Source organism: Sus scrofa, chromosome 5 (assembly GCF_000003025.6).
Source record: "Sus scrofa isolate TJ Tabasco breed Duroc chromosome 5, Sscrofa11.1, whole genome shotgun sequence".
Classification (NCBI taxonomy): Eukaryota; Metazoa; Chordata; class Mammalia; order Artiodactyla; family Suidae; genus Sus; species Sus scrofa.
The window spans coordinates 50,113,730-50,133,751 of NC_010447.5; the positions used below are offsets into that span (position 1 = coordinate 50,113,730).

At 37.6% G+C, this 20,022-nt stretch overlaps 1 protein-coding gene across 45 annotated transcripts in view; it reads left to right on the forward strand.

Annotated features, from left to right (window-relative positions):
• The window catches only part of SOX5 (SRY-box 5), a 1,006,514-nt gene that overhangs the window by 953,780 nt on the left and 32,712 nt on the right, over positions 1-20,022 (forward strand). For all 45 annotated transcript variants that reach the window (XM_021092938.1, XM_021092936.1, XM_021092946.1 and 42 more), the window contains 2 exons: positions 4,350-4,527; positions 16,549-16,694. In XM_021092938.1, coding sequence (XP_020948597.1) covers positions 4,350-4,527; positions 16,549-16,694 — 324 coding nt within the window. The remainder of the gene's footprint in view (positions 1-4,349; positions 4,528-16,548; positions 16,695-20,022) is intronic.

Consider the following 20,022-nt stretch of genomic DNA (forward strand, 5'->3'; position numbering starts at 1 on the left):
GTGTATCATTATGTTACAGTGTTTAAGTTTTTGTGGAATAACTGCTGCATTCATGATCACAATCGGTATTTTGTCAGTGCATCTAAGGTGATATATTTGTGTCAAATCCTCTACCTAATTTACAGTTGATATGTGTGGGGGATTTTCATTGTCCACATTCATTAGGACCCCCGCAGTATTTCTAGTACTTTGATCACAAGCTGATGTTAAGTGAAATATTTTCTTTCCAACAAATCATAGTAGCTATTAAGTGGAACATGTCTGAACTATACTTTTGTTTGGGTTTCTCTTGTTTTGCATCCTATCCCAGGCAACTAAAATTAGATAATTCTTTATTAGGGGAAGTTATAATCATGAATAGATACCTAAACCTTGTATTTGGACATACAAAATAGTATTTATTCTCTTGCATATTATTTATGAATAATTATATTTCTGGCATATTAGACATGAATCCTTGGTATTTTTCTTAAAAGGATAGTGTAAGTTAACAAGTCTTTAGTATTACCAAAGAAATTTTCAATGCTATATGGTGTACAGAACAGAGAAGCATTCTAAAAATTACCAAAATAAGGTAACAATCTATGCTTTAACTTTTAAACTAATGTAGAAAGTACCAAATGTTTATATTATTCATTTTATTGCATGTGTACTGACCTTTATGTGGTTTATTATGTGATAGAATTATATGGTTAGGGCTGAATTCCAGAAATTACATTTCATCAACATCTTTTTAAATTTAAGTTTAAATTCGTCCTGTAAATGAAAAGAGTATTGTATGTTGGGTCCAAAAACCTGGATTTCATTAGAACTTTCTGAGCCTTAGTTTCCTTTATGAAGTTATTAATTACTTCACAGTATTAAAGATTAAATAAATGATTTGAAATATGTATAAGGAGTTCTATAACTCCGTAGAGAATAGCCTTCAGTTAGTTGAAACTTGCTTACCTTAGCTTACACATTAACTTAAGCTTAAATGGGTGCCTTATAATTATCATATACAAATTTGGAGCTACGCAACCTCTACATAGGATTCTTCTTAACTGTTTCTTTGTGTATAAATGAAGTGAGTTTCAAAAATTTCAACTTGCAGCATCATTCAACAGTTGGACAAGTAATTAAAAGGGAATCGCTTTCCTCACTACTTTACTGAATATTTGATAGAAATGCATCTTTTACAATGCCTTCTGGGCCTTGAAAGTTACCTGCATTCTTTTATGTATAAATTATTTATTTATAATTTTAAATGTATGTTTTATTTGTTAATATGGGTTAATCATGCTATGCTTTCACATATCTCCTAAAGAATAAGATATCGCAAATGAAAAGGAGAAAAAGCCCTACCTTTGGTTTTTATTGTGCATATTTATAATTATGAGAATTCATGTCATAAATAAATAGTCTACTTCCATTTTATAGTTAGGGTTTTTAAATTTTCATCTGGTTAAATGAAAAATAATTAATAGAAAATTGGAAACTACTGTAATTTTTGTATTCTTCATGAATAATAGGCATTTGGTATAGTAACTCAGTAGTAAATTATTAAAAGAACCAAATTGTGAAATAATATCATGTAATGGGCCAAAATTATTTATACAGTTACCAATATAAGAATCAAGCATGCGAGTTCTTATTAATATACCATTAGCCTGGTCACACAGTGAAAGGGAATGAAAGGGCAATTTTGAATGACATTTCTATCAACTCTGGAACTGTCAACCTCTATTATGTCCTTGGGGCTTTGCACTTTTTGGCTTTCAGACATCTGTGCTGCCTTGAATGGAGGAGAATATTAAGATTTCCAGTGACTTGCTTACTCTAATAAATGCTTTGGGTAGTCATTTTTTAGTATGCGCATGTAGTAGTTCTTAGTGCTCAAAGCTAAGCACTTGACGTTCACCCATCAGCACCCCGATGTCTGCATCATCCTCATGGATGCCACCTTTCTCCCAGTGCACACACATACTTTTTGCTCATGAATCTCTGCTGTAACTCTGGGAATATGTTCCTTCCTACCTTCACAGTAAAATGAAACAGCCACCTTTAATTTCTCCAGGTATCCTCCCAACACTTTCTCAAGAGTTGTGATGCTGTCAAAAAGTTTTCAGGTTAACATGATAAAAGGCAATAGTTTCATACAGAAAGTAGTAAGCAGGTACAACTTTCGATAGGGGAAAATGTGCCTAGAATATTTACAGCAGCATAGTAAACAGCTGCTAAGGCTCCTATATGGCAGCATATTTTGGCTGAATGTCACAGAGAAAATCTGACTTCTAATCCTTAACCGGCCCATTCAGTGGTAGTTTATTATGCATATACATCTTTTCATTTATTATTATTAGTATGTGATGTGTTCTGATAAAATTTTAAAGATTGAGATAACTACATATTTTTAATGTTACCCTCTTATATTAAGGAAGGTTTTTAAAGGGTTTTGAAGCCAAATAAATAAAATTTTAGTAGTGTCCCTTTATACTATATAAGCCAGTGTCTCTCAAATGTTAGCATACATCAGAATCACCTGGAAATGCTGATTAAAATGCAGGTAGGGAACCTACCTCCAAAGGTTCTAGTATAGAGAATTTGCCTTTCTAACAAAGTCAGCAGGTGGTGCTGATGGTACCAGTTCAAGGACCGCATTTTGAGTAGTTCTCATCCACACACAAGAGTGTAGGGAAAGAAGACACAATATTCCAGGGGTGTGCCATCATATATAAGGATCAGGGCTGAACAGCTCAACTAACTGCTGAAAGATCTAGGAATAATTTTTGCCCTGTAGTTTTAAAAAGCTTAAGTAAACTTTTCAAAATTGTATATTGAGCCAATCATGGAATTATCTTATTTTCCTTCCTCCCAAGATTCTGTGAATCCATATAAATTTGGTGTCATGGTCAATAATTTATTATGTATCCAACATGATCCCAGATGGTCATTTGAATTATCTCACAGATTTTTCAAATAACTATTATTTTCCCTGAAATAGAAAACAGAATTGAAAGAAGACGTTAAAGCAATTTTCCCTAGTCTGTTCATGGGTTTCTTAAGTGAAGCTAATCATGGAATCAAATAACAATGCATATTTTAAAAATATCAACTTGAAATATTGTGCTCTTTTTTGTAAAGTGATTTATATCAGTGTTTTGGGGTAAATATATACATAAAATTTTGTACACACTAATTAATGTTTCCCTGTCACCAAATCACACCGTTTGATTCTAAATTGTTTTGCTTTCAATAAGTTATCCTGCCACTACTTGTAGATATTTTACATTGTAAACTTATGAAGATGAAACAGGAGCTAAGTGGAAGCTGAATTTTTGTTCTATAATAATACCTATGTAAAATTGGATATAATATCAACAATAAAGTAAAAACAAATGACACAATATTCCAATTTGAGAGCACAGAAAAGGAATAACTTTTTCATTTTGCAATGAAAGAAAGTAACATAAATTAACATTATCTTATTCTTGTGCTAGAAATTTTAGTGATAACTGTATCCATAAATTTTACATATAAGAGCTAATATATAAAGGTATAAAATAAATTGTAAACTGTGTGAACTTGACCTATTCAAGCATAGAGCAGTTGGAAATCACCACAGGTGCTGAACTGACCATATGCAGATCTTCATACCACCATGTAGCATACTGTAAAGGAAAATCTAGAAGGCAAATCTAGATTTTAAAAAATGTAATGTTAATGTTTAGAACAGTATTGCATATAAATAAATACTGTATTAGTATAATGCTAATTGTGTTTATTTTCATTTTTAGATCAAACCCCAAAGTGTTTCTCTGAAACCTAGGAGAAAAGATTATTTTCTAAGAAAGTTAGAATGTTTTACTTCTTCTTTCTTCTTTTCCATATTTAATTTGGAGAGCAATTCTAATCAGAGGTACACACCATTTAACTCCTCCATTATGGATGTTCCAGGTACTCTACCTAAGCACCAGGGTCCAAAGATGCTTGGGATTCAGCACCTGTTCTTTGAAGGTTGAAAAAACCAATCTGCATCATAATTTTATACAAATTTTGCATTGTCTCTCAACAAAAGTGAATAGTACAGATATCTTTTTAAAGACTCTTTCTTACAGGTGACATCAGTTATATGCTATCTGGCTAGTTAAGTGCACGTGTACTTTTTCTTGTACAAAAGGTTTTTCATAATATGTAGTTGAAGGTGCCATTGTTGACAGCTAACCAAACACCGTAATGTTTAGACTGAATGTTAAGATCATTGATTGGTAGAGTATTTTATGGGAAATAACAGGCAGATACCTGTGTTTTTCTGGGCATTTTTAATCAGCCTTTCCTTATCACAGCTCATGTTCTAATGATCATTGCAGGATGAAGTGGCACAGCCACTGAACCTATCAGCTAAACCCAAGACCTCTGATGGCAAATCACCCACATCACCCACCTCTCCCCATATGCCAGCTCTGAGAATAAACAGTGGGGCAGGCCCCCTCAAAGCCTCTGTCCCAGCATCATTAGCTAGTCCATCAGCCAGAGTTAGCACAATAGGTAAGTTCTATTTCTTTTGTTCTTGCTGATTTTCTGTTTATGGCAATTGAATGAAATCATCTTTTAATGGCAAATCACGCATATCCTTTGCATGGCTTTATTTAGTTTCATAGGAGAGTTTCAATATGATGAACCTCATAGATCTGTTTTAAACATGCAATTGAAATTTATAACTGAAGCCCAACTTATAATGTCCCCCTGAAAAGCTAATTGATTTGGTTATGTTTGTTAATGTAACTGATGTTCTTAAGTTTATGAGAAAGTGACCTAACTGACTAATCACAGAAGAACAGTGGTTCCAGATTGTTATTGTTAGGTGACTTGCCTTTCAGTCACTGAAATTTGCTTCCATTTTTTGTGATACTGTACAAAGTATACATAAGGATGAAATACAGTCTGCCTGGATCAGCAGTCAACCATCAGGATGTCAGTTTTTTTCAGTTCCACACTGCTTGAGATGTGCTTGAACACAGCACAGTATTATAAAAAGTTGATCACTTATTTCTCCTTAATTGTCATTTCAGTAGAGTAAGCAAACACTAGAAAATGCTTCTGTAGGCTAACTTTTAAAAAAACACCAATAATTTCTATTTTAGTAACACATAAATGAGACTGAAATGCTTATTTCATTGTTTACAATTTTCATACAGTTGCGAGGAGGCTAGCACAGACCAGCCTTCAAGGAGCTAGGGTTTAGTTTAGGGGAAAGTCATCTCTTTTGTAGCACCAATCAGCTTCAGGAGTGCTATTCCAGAGCACAGACAATAATCCTGTAGTCACAGAGAGGAGAGTGTTAGATTCCATGTGGGAAGGATCAAGGAAGCTGGGTTGGAAATAGGCTCATTCAAATGGAGCCTTGAAGAGATGCATCCCTAGGCATTTTAGACTGACAGACAAAATGCAGAGTAAAATAGCATTTTTTTGAGAAATGCACTGATTTGACTAGAATATAGAGTGAGTGTGTAGTGGAAAGTGCTCAGAGTTAAAACTGAAAGGGGCAGATGGAACCCAATTGGAAGCTATCCTAAGAAATATTTTACTTTTTCTCCAGACAACAATCTGATCAGAACTTTAAGAAGAGTGTTGACAGCCAAAAGAAATTAGAATCAAGGAAAGCATTGTTTTAGTGTAGGACAAGAGTAAGTTACACAAAATAGAAATAAGCAACGAGAAAGCACAGGAGACAATATGTTGAAGAGATATTATTAAAGAAGTATTGATGTAACGTATCCACAACAGAATGTACCTGGTGAGGTTCACATTGGAGCCAGAGGAGTCTAGGATTTTAATTTATAAAATAGAAAGGATAGTGTCAGAGTTCCTGTTGTGGCTCAGTGATTATAAATCCGACTAGTATCCATGAGGGTGCGTGTTTACTCCTTGGCCTCGCTCAGTGGGTTAAGCATCCGGCGTTGCCGTGAGCTGTGGTGGAGGTGCCAGATGTGACTTGGTTCCTGCACTGCCATGGCTGTGGCATAGGCTGGCAGCTGCAGTTCTGATCTGACCCCTAGTTTTGGGAACTTCCATATGCCACAGGTGAGGCCATTAAAAAAAAAAAAAAAAAAAGGATAGTGCCTCCCTTAACTGTGATAGAAAAGACCAGAGTGAAAGCAGGTTTAGAGGAAGACATAAATATAAAAATTTAATAAAAGTTGAATTTGAAACATCAGGAGCCATTTAGGTAGAGAAGTTCGGGGAAAATCATTAATGGAAATCTGACATGTAAAAGGAGTACTAGATTTTAGACATGAAAATTATTCCTCAATGATGTTCTGAAAGCCAAGTGTATATGGTAAGAGAAGTAGAGTAAAGAATCATGGGGATTACTGCCATATTTGTTATCTCTTACTGTGTAACAAACTAAAATCTCACCAGCTTAAAACAGCCAACATTTATTATCGCATAGCTTCTGAGGTATAGGAGTCTAGAAGCAGCTTAGACTCTGGCTTAGAATCTCTCTTACAATTGCAGTCAAGAAGGAAGCCAGGGCCCAAGACAACTGGAGATGGACAGTCCTTTTCCAAGATGACTTACTTGCATGGCTGTTGGGTGGAGAGCCCCTCCTCCCCCTGCCCCCCGTCTTTGCTGTGTGGGTTGTCCCATAGAGCTGCTCATAGCATGACTACTAACTTCCTCAGAATAAGGAGTCCAAGAGGAGGAGCAAAGAGAAGGCTAACAGTGCCTTTTATGATCTGATCTCCAGAGTCACACAAGTCAGTTCTGATTTATTCTTTTCATTGGAAGAGAATCTCTAAGCCACCCCAACTCAAAAAAAGGGGACTTAGGCTCCAACTCTGAAGGAAGGGATAGTAGAGTATCTTTGGACAGATTTTTAATGCACCACGCTTTTATTAGGGGGGAAACTGATAAAGAGCAAGTGAATGTCCTAGACTAAGAATGATAATAAGACAGTATCCCGCTTGCCTAGGACAAGTTAAAGTTTGAAAAAGGAGGAGTTATTTAATGGTGTCACATTCTGGAGAAAAGTTAAAGAACATTAAGAAGAAAAATCTTAAGATTTAGCTTGAGCTCATGGACAGGTAGACTGTAACAGAGAGAGAGGTTTTGTAGCATGATTTAGCAGAATTCCAATTCCAAAGATTTGAAGACCATCAGGACAGAAAGTACAGTTAATGTATAGACCAGTCTTTTTGTAAGCCTGGTATTGAGAAGTGATTACGCTTTGAGAAGGCTGAGTGGAGACAGGTTTTAGAATAGAAACGTGTGTGTGTGTGTGTGTGTGTGTGTGTGTGTGTGTGTGTGTGTGTGTGTGTAAAGACAAGTTGGAGAGATATATAGATAGGAAAGAGTGCATGGGTGAGGATGGAGCAAGAAGAAATGAGAGGGAGTTCCCACTGTGGCTCAGAGGTAACATGAGGATGTTGAGTATCCATGAGGATGCTGGTTTGATCCCTGCCCTGCTCAGTGGGTTAAAGGATCTGGTGTTGCCATGAGCTGTGGCAAAGGTCACGGACACGGCTCAGATCCAGCATTGCTGTGGCTGTGGTGTAGGCCGGTGGCTACAGCTCTGATTCAGCCCCTTGCCTGGGAACTTCCATATGCCACAGATATGGCCCTAAAAAGCAAAAAAAGGAAGAAAAAAAAAAAAAAAGAAGAAGAAATGAGAGAGGATTAACTTTGCAATAAGGAGAAATGCCCCTTTTTTCCTCAACCACTGAAGGTAATGAAGGAAAAAGGGGTAAAGCTACAGAGAAATTATGGGATGGACAGAAAGAAAGCTGAAGGGAGTGTATTTCAGACACTTCAATCTCCACAACATTGAATTCCAGATTACTTGCCAAGGGAAGTCAGTCTGGGCCAGTGGGGCAGCAGTGGGAAGAGAAACCATGAAAAATGAAGTTTTGAGAAGTCTGAAAATGGTTTGGGGCACATGTGTTCTCTTTATCATCTTGCACTGTTCTGTTATGATCTCTCAGTTAGTCTGCTCAACATCCTAAATGGACAGCAAGATAAGATTTGCTTTCATGTCCTAAGCATGTAAAATAAAAAATGTTTTATTTGGCACAAATGATTCACTTCCATCATAGACATGAAGGCTCATAAATATCACAGTGTTGTTATATGAGCTACTTTCGTAATGTCACCAGAACTGGAATATTTAACTAAGGGAATAACTAATGTATTTGCATTTTTATCATGTGAGGATTTTTTACTTCAGCATTCCAAGGATTAAGTCTGACAAAATATTCTAGAAAGGCAAGGATGTATGTAATGACATTTATCATCTGAGTTTTTCCACTACTTAAACTTCTTATTTTTTTCCCCCTGAAAAGTCCCTTCACCACACATACATCCCTCATATTTTCCAAGGATTTGATGCCACTACAATTTACTTTTCTCTTTTCAGCAGATGCAGATGTTGAAAGCTGAAACTGTAATGAGTAATAATGTTGTTGGATAAAAGCTGTGAGCATTAATGGTGTTGTAAAGGTCACTCCTGAAAGAAGAATTAATGTGTTATGCCATTAATAAACCATGGAAAACTGTGAACCAAAAGATAACTTAAGTTATTGTTAATGACATGGGTTTCTTTGCTATATATCTGTTAGCTACAAGTATAGAAAGTGAGTTTTTGAGGTTGGTGACCAATATTAGAGTGTATTCTATAAGAATGCATTTGATAGGGAATGCAAATGATAGGTAGCTCCAAAGAAAAAGGATCCTTAAAAAGCATGACTAGTTCAGAAAAATGATGGATAATTTTAGAATCTTTTGATCAGTCATTATCTTACCTGTATTGGCCTTTCCCACTTAGGCTATGCATGTGGGTAACCGTTAAAACTTTTTTTTTTTTGAGCATTTTTAATCTGTTTTCTCACTGCAGCTTAGTTTAGAATTATCAACCCTTAACTAGGTAGAGCAGATATTCATATCATATAGTTAGAACTTGTTATTTCACAGATAAGGAGCCGAAGCCTAAAGATTCTGAGTCCCTGTCACAGTGTAGACAGTCCTATGATTCTGCAGTTATTACCTCTGTTTTAATTTCAAGGAAACAAATGTACATGAAGACCTAGTTACTTGCCCATTCTCACAGCCAGTGGAGGCTGAGGCTTTCCAGTCAATCTCTGGATTCCAACCTTTCTTTTTCGTTGTTGCCTGATGTTCCTCTCAGTCATCTTTTTAGCCTTTTCCCTGCTTCATCCCATAAATCGGTATTGAATATCTTCTCTATGCCATACATTTTGCCAAGTCTGGAGGATAAGCAGATCAAGGTCTTGAACTGAGGCTTTAGATACCTACAGTCTTTGTTCTGTCCTGTCTTTGGAAGATATTGGAACATATTACTCTTACCCTTCAATCCTCAGAGGCATTAACTCATGAAAATTAAGACTTTGCTGAACAAATGTAGTACATACATATTGATTTAATAAAATGAGGGGACATATTTTCAAGTCCATTAATTTGGTATTTTATTTTGACAACTTGCTAATTTAAACTATGATGACATGAAGGTGAATTTTACTTTAATATTTCATTAACTTACATTTTTAATGAGAAATTTGTCCATGAGGTTAGGTAACTGAACAAGAATATTGTAATAGTTTCATAGAAAGCCTTTGGATTATCAGGAAGTCAGGGATATTATTTAACATCTGACAGTTAATATTTTCATAGCACTTTACAGTTTACAAATTGCTTTCACATTTATTGTCTAATTCTCATGAGTTTGCACATATGAAGAAACCCTACATATCAGGGTGCCAAAAATTTGATGATGATAAGTGACCTCAAAAATAGAAAAAAAGTAATATCTGTTGAAAATAGCTTGAAACACATGTGCTCTTTTTTTTACCTATAGCTGAAAAGTACTGCGTAAAATGATTAAGTACAGTGTATAAGAATTTGCATTACCCTGAGAGCATCTATTAAGTCTATGAATTTTCATAAATCTGTGTCATATGTTTCAGGCTTCCAGTGATAATGATGACACAGATAACCAATGAACTTGGAATTATGAAGGTAGCTACTTTCAACCGAGAAATAGGCATTTGAACAACAGACCCTGCCACAAGCCAAAAGAATAAAAGCCTGAAAGAAAAAAAAATGCCCTCGAATAATTCATCGACTGGCATGAAAGACAGGCTTAGAAAAACAAATGACAATGTGACAGTAAAAGCATTTCCAGGGTTTTGCAGGAACATGGTGATGGAAATATTCATGTTGCCAAGGAGCGTGTCTGGGGTCTGTCAGGAAGGTCCTTCCAGAAGGAATAACATTTGAGTAAATTCCCAAACATGCCGGAAAGCAAGTATTTCGGTATGAGAGAAAATCGTGAGAGACAGAGGCGGGGGAAGGAGGAGGAAGGCTTGTCCTGGAACAGGAAATGGTTCTGTGCAGCTCAAGCACAGGACTCTTGGGAGACCAGCAGGAAATGACGCAGGAGGGATAAGCAGAGTTGATATCATGAGAGTTTTAGGCCATTTTAAAGTGTTTGGAATTTATCCCAGAATGATGTTTTTGGGGAAACATTAAAGAGTTTCTTGTCCCAGGGAAACACTGCACACTGTTGTTATCTCTTGAAGATTCATAATAAACATGAACATATTCAAGATTTTGAGAATTCGTGAAATGAAACGTTTTTAACTTTTAGTATTTCCCACCCTCTTTTGAACGTGGAATTATTTGTTTCACAGAATATACAGATCTTCAACTAATGAAGTACTCCTTTTTAAGTACTAGAGCAATAAGAGGTTTTTAATCAGGTAAAGTAATGTGATTCAAATTTTCTTCTTTTGAAATATTTTGGAATGCTTTATCTGATGGTAGAGTAGGAGATAGAGTCAAAAAGTGTAAGCTAAAACATAGGGAATCCATGGAGTTCCCATGGTGGCTCAGTGATAATGAACCCGAATAGTATCCATGTTGACTCAGGTTTGATCCCTGGCCTCACTCAGTGGGTTAAAGGTCCAGTGTTACCGTGAGCTGTGGTGTAGGTCTTGGTTGTAGCTCAGATCTGATGTTGCTGTGGCTGTGGTGTAGGCCAACAGCTGCAGCTCTGATTCGACCTCTAGCCTGGGAACTTCCATGTGCCCCAAGTGTAGCCCTAAAAAGACAATAATAATAATAATAATAATAATGAAATATAGGGATTCCAGTAAGGGGGTTAAGGCATTAGACCAAACAAGATAGGGGGTGGCTTTAACAAAAGCAGGGGCCTGTGGGGATGGAGAAAAGCACATTTGAGAGCCGAGGAGCAGATGTCACTCCAGAGCTTGGTTGTCTTTTGTACTTATGTGGCAAAGGAGGTATCCAGTGGCTCCCAAGTGAGGGTGGACAACTGGAAGGAGATATAGAGAGTAGAAAGAACAGATGGAGATGGTGGGAAGAAGATGAATTCTGTGTTGGACGTGCTGGATGGGACATTCAGGTCAACAAGCTTGGTAGGTAGATGTGTCTATCTGGAAGTCAGGGAGGGCTGGAAGCAGGCATCAGAGACTTTACAGTCCTTGGGGTCACCCCTTGGGTCTCAGGAGCATCCCTAAGGCCAATTGCGGTTTATTGGTTTGGAAGGTCACACAACATATGACTACAAACTAGGTCACTTAAAGCAAATTTATTTTCTCACTATTTGGAAGCTGGAAAAAAAATCCAAAGTCGGAATGTCAGCATGGTTAGTTCCCTCTGGAGGCTCTGAGGGAAGATCTGTTCTATGCCTCCTGCTTGCTCCTAGTGGCTGCTGGCCATCCTTGGTGTTCCCTGGCTCAGCGATGCCTGACTCCAGTCTCTGCCTCCATGCGCACGTGACCTTCTACCCTGTGTCTCTGTGTGTCAAGTCTCCCTCTCCTTTCTCTTAGAAGAACACCAGTCATTGAATTAAGGTCCACCCAAAACCCAGGGAGATCTCATTTCAAGATCCTTAATTTAAACATCTGCAAAGACTCTCTTTCTAAATAAGATCACATTGACAGATACCAGGAAATAGCTTTTTGAGACAATTCAACCCATTACAAGTAGTTTACTGTTTTTCCTTCTGCCTTTCCTCTTTCCTTATGGAGCAGGCATTTACTCTTTCTGTTTAGAGTTTATCCTAAGATTGGACTTTCCAGTTTGTCTATTCTTTTTTCTACCCCTGAAAATACATAACAGGGGTCTTTTTTTTTTTTTTAATTCTGAGAATTTTGTTGGTAATGGATAAGAAGAAACACCAAGGCATTAAAAACTACATTTAACAAGGTTACAGAATCTCACACATGTGTTACATTAATGAGTCCTAACCTGCAGGTCCCAAATTTCACTTGAGGTGCTCACTGGAAGCCATATTGACCTTTGCCCTCCCGTTTTCCTCCTAAGAGATCACCAAACCTTTCCTAAAGATACACTCTTCCTTCTGATCCTGTTTTCCTCCTAAGAGATCACCAAACCTTTCCTAAAGATACACTCTTCCTTCTGATCCTGTCTTAAGATGTGTTTGCTGCCTGACTGTATAATAAAGGCAGAATAAAATATACCCAATGATCATTTGGGGTCTTTTCAATTCTGATGGTGACTCCAATTTCACTGAATCTCTCTATCAACAGGAAATGCTTTCCCCTCACAGATTTTATCACAGTGATCAAAGCCGGGCAGCAAGACTACTGAGGATGAGCCTATGGGGAAAATGAAAGAGGAAAAAAAAAGAATTAACATTTTTTTACCACCTCCTCAGGTGTACCAAGTGTTATCTATTCCTTCACATGTGTTATTTCATTTAATTCTTCAGTCAACCTTATGTTCATTTTACAGTTGAAGGAAATGGAAACTCAGTGAAATTAAGTGTTATAATTTGGGAAATATCTCACTTCCTATGAAGTAGAAACCCAGATCTATCTGAATCCAGTGCCCAAATTTTGCCTATTTCACTATGCCATTTTGTAAATAAACTGATAGTTACTGAATAACTTTCATGGACCATTTCTAATGCTAAGCCACCATGTTAACTAATTTAATCTTACAAAGTCATGCTTATCTAGTGAGGTGATTCTATTTAACCCATAAGACAAGTGAGATATAGAAAAGTAAAACAGTATGTACAATTTATATAGCTAGTAAGTAGCAAAGTTAGAATTGTAATTCAGGCTTATCCAACTCCAAAACACATTTTTTCCCCCTGGTGACTAAAACCTTGGACCAAATCTAAGGAGCAAATTAAGAAAGGATCTCAGGCAAGAATATAAAGATGGAGGAGTCAGAGACAGGCATTCGGTGCTATGATGAAAAAGAAGGATGTAGGGAGCTTCTATAACAAGGGGATTGTCAGTGCTGTTTCTGCCAGGAATGGAACGTGTCCCATGGATTTGGCATTTGAAAGAGCAAAGGGAGTGGAAATAAGATTGGAGCAGGAATGGAAGAATGAGGACGGGTTGGAGAGTGGGATAGGAATCTTTGAGAAGCTTGGATTGGAAGATAAAGAGGCAGGATTGGAAACAGAGGGCAACATAGAGATGAGAAAGAGGCTTTATTTGCTTATTTCAGGAGAAGAATCTGAAGTACTTATAAGCTGAGGTAGTAGGATGATAGAGAAGTTCAAGTGGATGATGTGAAAGAGAATAACCGGGAGAGAGGTAAAAGAATCTAGAGAACAAGTTTAGGAGATTTGCCTTGAGTAAAAGTAGTGGCACTATTTTCAGTGAAACAGGGAGAAGCAGTGGGTATGGATGGAGACAAGATTTGAAGCCAGCTTGGGATACAAGTCGGTGTGAGGAAGGAAGGTGAGAGTGTGGCCTTACTGTTCTTTCTGAAATTGGAGGTGAGGCCAGTTACTGAGAGAGGGCATCAGCAAGACTGCGAAGTTGGTGACAGCGATGAGAGCAAAACATCAAGAACCAGCAAACAGTCCTGTTGTGATTCAATTCTGTGATATATAAATGGCTTTATGATTTAACAGAGCAGATACATGTTAGAATTCCATACAGCATGTTAGCTAAAACTCAAGCCTCTAAAAGCAGGAATGTTGATTTTAAAGTGAATACCTATTTCCACCTGCACCCGAACACACACCTCACATTGGAAATAGCCCTTACAGAACATATGTATGTCTGTCAGTTACTCACCCCCGTGGTAATTTGCATCCTTTTTGCATCTATATTAATCATTTTCCTACAGAGTGTTATCTTGGCAGTGCCTAAAAAGCAAAAAGAATTCATACTTTTATTCAGTGCCATGTGCCAAACCATTTCAAATATATTTGTGCTCTGGAAAAGCTGAACAGACTACAAAAACGTGTGGTACCAGGTCGTCCAGAAACAGGGGTTAGAGGATAGGAAAATCAGGCTGATCCTTTTAAGATCTTTGTACTAAATGAACATATACCAAGACCATCACTGTAATTTAAGAGCTGCATTTCTTTCTAGAGTAGTAGTGTTCATGAAGAGCATGAGTTCAAGAATAATGTATTAGGAAGGTTGTTCAGGAGAACCAAGCCAGGATGTTGAGGATAATGTAAGGTCAAAAACAACCCTAATTTAAAGTAGGTGTGAACCCTAAAGGCCAGACCTAGGTCTGTGCAGTTATTGATGATTCGTATTGTATTCAGAATAAGCAAGGATGTTCTGCTTTTTGAATATGTTCCAATGAATTAAGCTCAGAAAAACAAAATCTACAGTAGCTCCCAAGGCCCCCCTTTCTCTCCCCTACCCTGGAACTTATCTTTCTGCCTCAAGGAGATCAGAGGATGGGGTTCAGTCTGTGCATAGTAAGGGGGGAAAGACATGGATCATTTAGACGCCCTCCGGCACTGAAGCACTGCGCTAATCTGACATCAGCCTCTTCAATAGAGATGTTTAAGCAGCAAGAAAGTATTCTCTGTTTTTTTGGCAATCAGCAGATCAGATAGAAGAGTCTAGCGGTACGATGAGGATGTGTAATCTGACGTGATTAGACAAGGCTCTTTAGTACCAGAACATTCATAATTGAGACAAAGAAAGAGTATTAATAACACTTTCCTAACACGGCAGTTAGCCATTTTATATTTCCTTTCTTTAATCTTAGTGTTTTTCAACAAATCATGGGATTTAATAGCGTGTTTTGGCAGATTAGAGGATTTATGGCCCAGATGTTTTTTGTTCTAAAAATGGATTAGGGTGTAAAGTTTGCTGGAATCCATGGAACATGTTGAGGCAAGCCGGTCATTTTATGTGTGATTAGTGCCTGCCTTCTGTCTCACAGTCCCTCCATCTGTCACAATTCACCAATGGATCTGGTTAGATTTAGCCTCATGTCACAAACAAGTCCCTTTTCTGGGCAATTTCATATTATAGATTCAGTTTATGCCATTTTATGCCCTAGTTAAAAGATAGGGAGAGTGAAAGATGATATATTAGCTTTCCTTTTAATATTTGCAAAACAATCCCCTCCCATTGGTATTCCACCCTAAAATCAGGCAGATTATCATCATCAAATAAATAAATGGCCAGTGTGAAAATTAAGTCAAAAATTAGGTTTTTCTCCTTACACCTGTTATTCTTTAAAAGAAATACCTTGGCTTTTTTTTTTTTTTTTTTTTTGAACTGACTGGATTGTGGGGTTGCAGACACAAGTTGGTCATTTGACAATCTTATTAAGAGGATGAACCCTGGAGTTCCTGTTGTGGCGCAATGGAAACAAATCCAACTAGGAACCATAAGGATGCATGTTCGATCCCTGGCCTCGCTCAGTGGGTTAAGGATCCAGCATTGCTGGGAGCTGTGGTGTAGGTTGCAGATGCAGCTCAGATCTCGAGTTGCTCTGGCTGTGGCGTAGGCCAGCAACTGTAACTCCAATTCGACCCCTAGCCTGAGAACCTCCATGTGCCAGATACGGCCCCAAAAAGAAAAAAGAAAAAAAAAAGAGTGTGAATTCTTGTGACTCTAGTTACCCCATAGCCAAAATTCTTATCAAATGATTATAGGTGCTTGGTTACATTCTATGCTTTGAAAGTTAGCCTCTTAACTGTTGCAAGTTCATATCTGTAACAAGCCACTGCCACCTGTGGTTTATTTCACTGCAGATGGATGGATACAGGGGGAAAAGGCCCTTCTTAGAATCAGTTAATAATGATTTGTTCCTACTGTGTATAACCAACCTAATAGTGGCAAACTCAAACTCCAAACTGACCTTTCTAATACTATGAGAGTGTCAGTAATTAATAGTGATAATTATCAATACCTGTATCCTGTGGTTTATGTTCCAAAGATCCTTGTGAAGAAAAAAAATCATAGATCGTAGTTTTGCACTACAGAATATTCAGATAACTGAAAAAAAGTTTGTTTAAAATTTATATTCTAAACTTCTTTCCAAACACGTGGGAACAACTATATTTCGCTTAAATATTATGTTTTGATAGCAACCATTTGGCACCATACTCCTGTAATCAGTCATCATCAAGTATTCATCCATTCATTCATTTTCAACTGATTCCATTGAGAAATTATTACACTCCAGACACTAGCCATTCCCAAAAAAAGAAGTGATTTTATGGTTACAGATTAACCTATCTGTGCATATGTACAAAACATAGCCTTTGTTCTGTTATGTCCTCAGGTTATTTAAATGACCATGATGCTGTCACCAAGGCAATCCAGGAAGCTCGGCAGATGAAGGAGCAGCTTCGACGGGAACAACAGGTGCTTGATGGGAAGGTGGCTGTTGTGAATAGTCTAGGTCTCAATAACTGCCGGACAGAAAAGGTTAGTTCCTAAAATAAGTGACTTTCCCCCCAAATTTAAATTGCCTGAATGTTTTTCTTCGTTATCTTTTGATCTTCTCACCATACTCAGAATGATGGTTCTCCCTCCCTTTGCCCTCTGTCCATCCAGCACTCTTCCTGCCTGTCCTAATCAGAACCATCTGGAAATGAGAAGCGTTATAATTCTCTTCTATCCATCTCCAAACCTTATGGACAATGAATATCCCCTTTTCTGCCATCAGTTTGTATTAAAATGAAGTGGCATTTGAAACATCTGAGTCTGAGTGAAAGTTTTGCTTCATAGAGATGCTCAGCTTGTATTTGGGGATGAGCTGGATTTGAAAATGCTGAATCTTCTTTCAGTAGCATAAGCTTGGATGATACCCATGCTCATAGTCTAAGTATCTAGGATCCTGAGCTTGTCATAATATGTTTCCAGTGCAAAGGACTGTCAAGTTTTAGGTGACTACACAACTAGAAAGTCTGACTTTATTGTAAAACAAAGTTTTCACTTTAAAACATGGACATTATTATACCTAAGCCCGATGAAACTTCAGATTTATCTGAGGTATACTAATTTCAAACTATTTTGTCTAAACTACGCTGTATTTTATTCAGAAAATATTGTGTGATTATAGAATGCTTGGAGTCATGTACTTCTTGTGGTCATAGTTGATAGCTTTAATTGAAATTTTGTAGTTTTTTTCCTTGTCTTTTTAGGGCCATATGCATGGCATATAGAAGTTCCCAGGCTAGAGGTTGAATCAGAGCTATAGCTGCCAACCTACGCCACAGCCATAGCAGTGCCAGATCCAAGCCACATCTGCAACCTGTACTACAGTTCATGGCAATGCCGGATCCTTAACCTACTGAGTGAGGCCAGGGATTGAACCTGTGTCCTCATGGTTACTGGCCAGATTGGTTTCTGCTGAACCACAACAGGAACTCCCTAATTGAAATTTTAAAGTGTTACTGAACTCCCTTTGCTAACACTCCTGTAGCTAAATAGATATAGTAGATAAGAGAAAAAATGATCAGCTATTTAGTAATAATTTGAAAGTTAATCATCATGGGAAGCTTATGAGTCAAAACAGTATTGTCCAGAATGAACAGATTGCTGACTTGGATAGCTTTCAGGTTTCCTAGGTTTTATATGGAATTTTACATTTAATCTCTAGGAAGCTAGCAATTTGCATGGTGAAGGTGTGATCCTGTCACAGCTATACTTTACTCTGGTCCAAACATGGGTCAAAAGGATGGAGAAAAGATTTCAATTCTGTTCTGTTCCTGGAAGGGAGAGAGCAAAGCATGGTCAAGTATACATCCCTTGCAGTCTCAACATAAGAAGAGCCACACTGGAGCAGCTTGAAGGGCACAAAAATTTTCTAGCTAAGCACCAGAAGGGAAAGGGAAAAGCGAAGTGACAGCTCTAAGAAGGAATGATAGCAAGCATAAAGGAATTTATATTCAAATATTTAAACATTCTTGAAAGGATGCTTGAACAGAAATTCCTTTTCTGTGCACCCCATGTAGAAATGAGTTTAACACTCAGCCAGATGCTAATGCAAAGTGACTCAAGCTATTCCTCGCAAGCATAGCTAAATTGCCGTTATTTGTTAAGCGCATTGAATTCAGCTGTGGATACAGCAGTTGGTTGCATTCAGCAAGCATCTGTACCCTTTTTTTTTTTTTTTAATCCTCCAAAGCAGAGACAACTCTACCTATCTCCCCCCTCTCCTCCCCTGTGCTGGCTGGGAATTGTCAAGTGACAACCGACCAAATCCTTTTGGACAGGAAGCCTTCATCCTGAGTTCTGTATACTTGCAAAACAGGCCTTGTGGTTGGATCAGGGAGCCCATTAAAAGCACTTTGATGGTATGGAAATTCATCTTCATGAAGCTCCTAGGCCCCTAAGCAGCATGCTGTTTAGCTGTGGTTACAGATCAGTCATTCACATCGGAGGGCAATAATTGTGCTGACGGCTTGTAAGGCAATGGAAGTACATAAAATAATCCTGGGCCCTCCACCATGGCACTGCGAGTTAATCTTCTCTAATACAGATCAGCTGTTGTTCTAACACATGACTTTCTGCCGGCTCCAGTGACTCTGCTCAGCCTTTTGATTAAGTAACAGGAGTGGAGCCATCTGCATTCATTTTATTCCATAGCCATCCATTGTTAGGGACCTTATTTCCACTTATTGTTCCACCTCCACAATCAGACTTTATTTTATTTCGCTGATTAGCACCTCCTGTTTGAGTTGCGAGGGTGAGAGTTGCCTCTGTTGAAAACTACTGCTTTCAGTTTTCTTTCTTTTTTTTTTGGTAGAATTATAATAACTCTTGTAAGAATCCATTTTTGAAGTAATACCTGCCAAAATCTGTTGGCCAATTAAGATGTCTCCATTCTTAAGAAGTTTATGCTCGCAGATCTCTTCACCATGCACTGTGAATGCAACTGAGTTACATCTTCGACTGTCGTCTTTTATTTTTATGGGTTTTTAAGTGAAAATCTTAAAATCTGAAATTGTATCATTGTAATTGTAAAATATGAAAAGGTATCCATCCATTATTGGGACTGTCTGGCAAACTCTTGTAATGTGTAAGTAAACCTTTTCAGCAGAAGGATTCAAATGAGTTCATCCCTGTGTTACCCTTGACACTTGAGACTGAAGCTCTGTTAGAAGCAGGTATTACTGTGGCTGCATTTTCCTGTTGAACTAGGGTAGCTGACTTTTCTACCAAATTAATGATCAGTCTATGTCTGTGTGACTCATGGGAATGAAATAATATCAAATTTGTATCTTTTAATTAGTCATTATTCAACACCAGCACCCATATGTATTAGGGATGGCGCTGTGTACTCAAGGTACTGTTTTGAACAAGGAAGTATGTCCTCTGCCTTTGTTACACTTTAGATATAATTAAGATTTTGACTATTAATCATGACATAGTTATGTGTATGAGTTCCTATAGGAACTGAATTAAGACCCTATATTGCTGAGCCTATCAAATTCATTACATGCCTGACCCCCACAAAAGCAGCTGCTTGTTTTCCCACATAAAGTGACATCACTAAACATATTGCATTGTTGTTTTCCTAATACCTTTTTAATAGATTTTTATAATCATCCACCTTTATCCATGGCCAGAGCATAGTTAGGTCAGTAGTTGGTTTGAAATTTTGCTTCACAGTTCCCAAGAAGAGACATAAATGCAATATACAGTAAATTCCTCTTATAGTTTGCACTATCATCTTCTCACATCATTTGAATCCCCAAAGAAGGACATTTTCTTTTTTCCTTTTTGGCGACCCCCCGGCATATGGAGT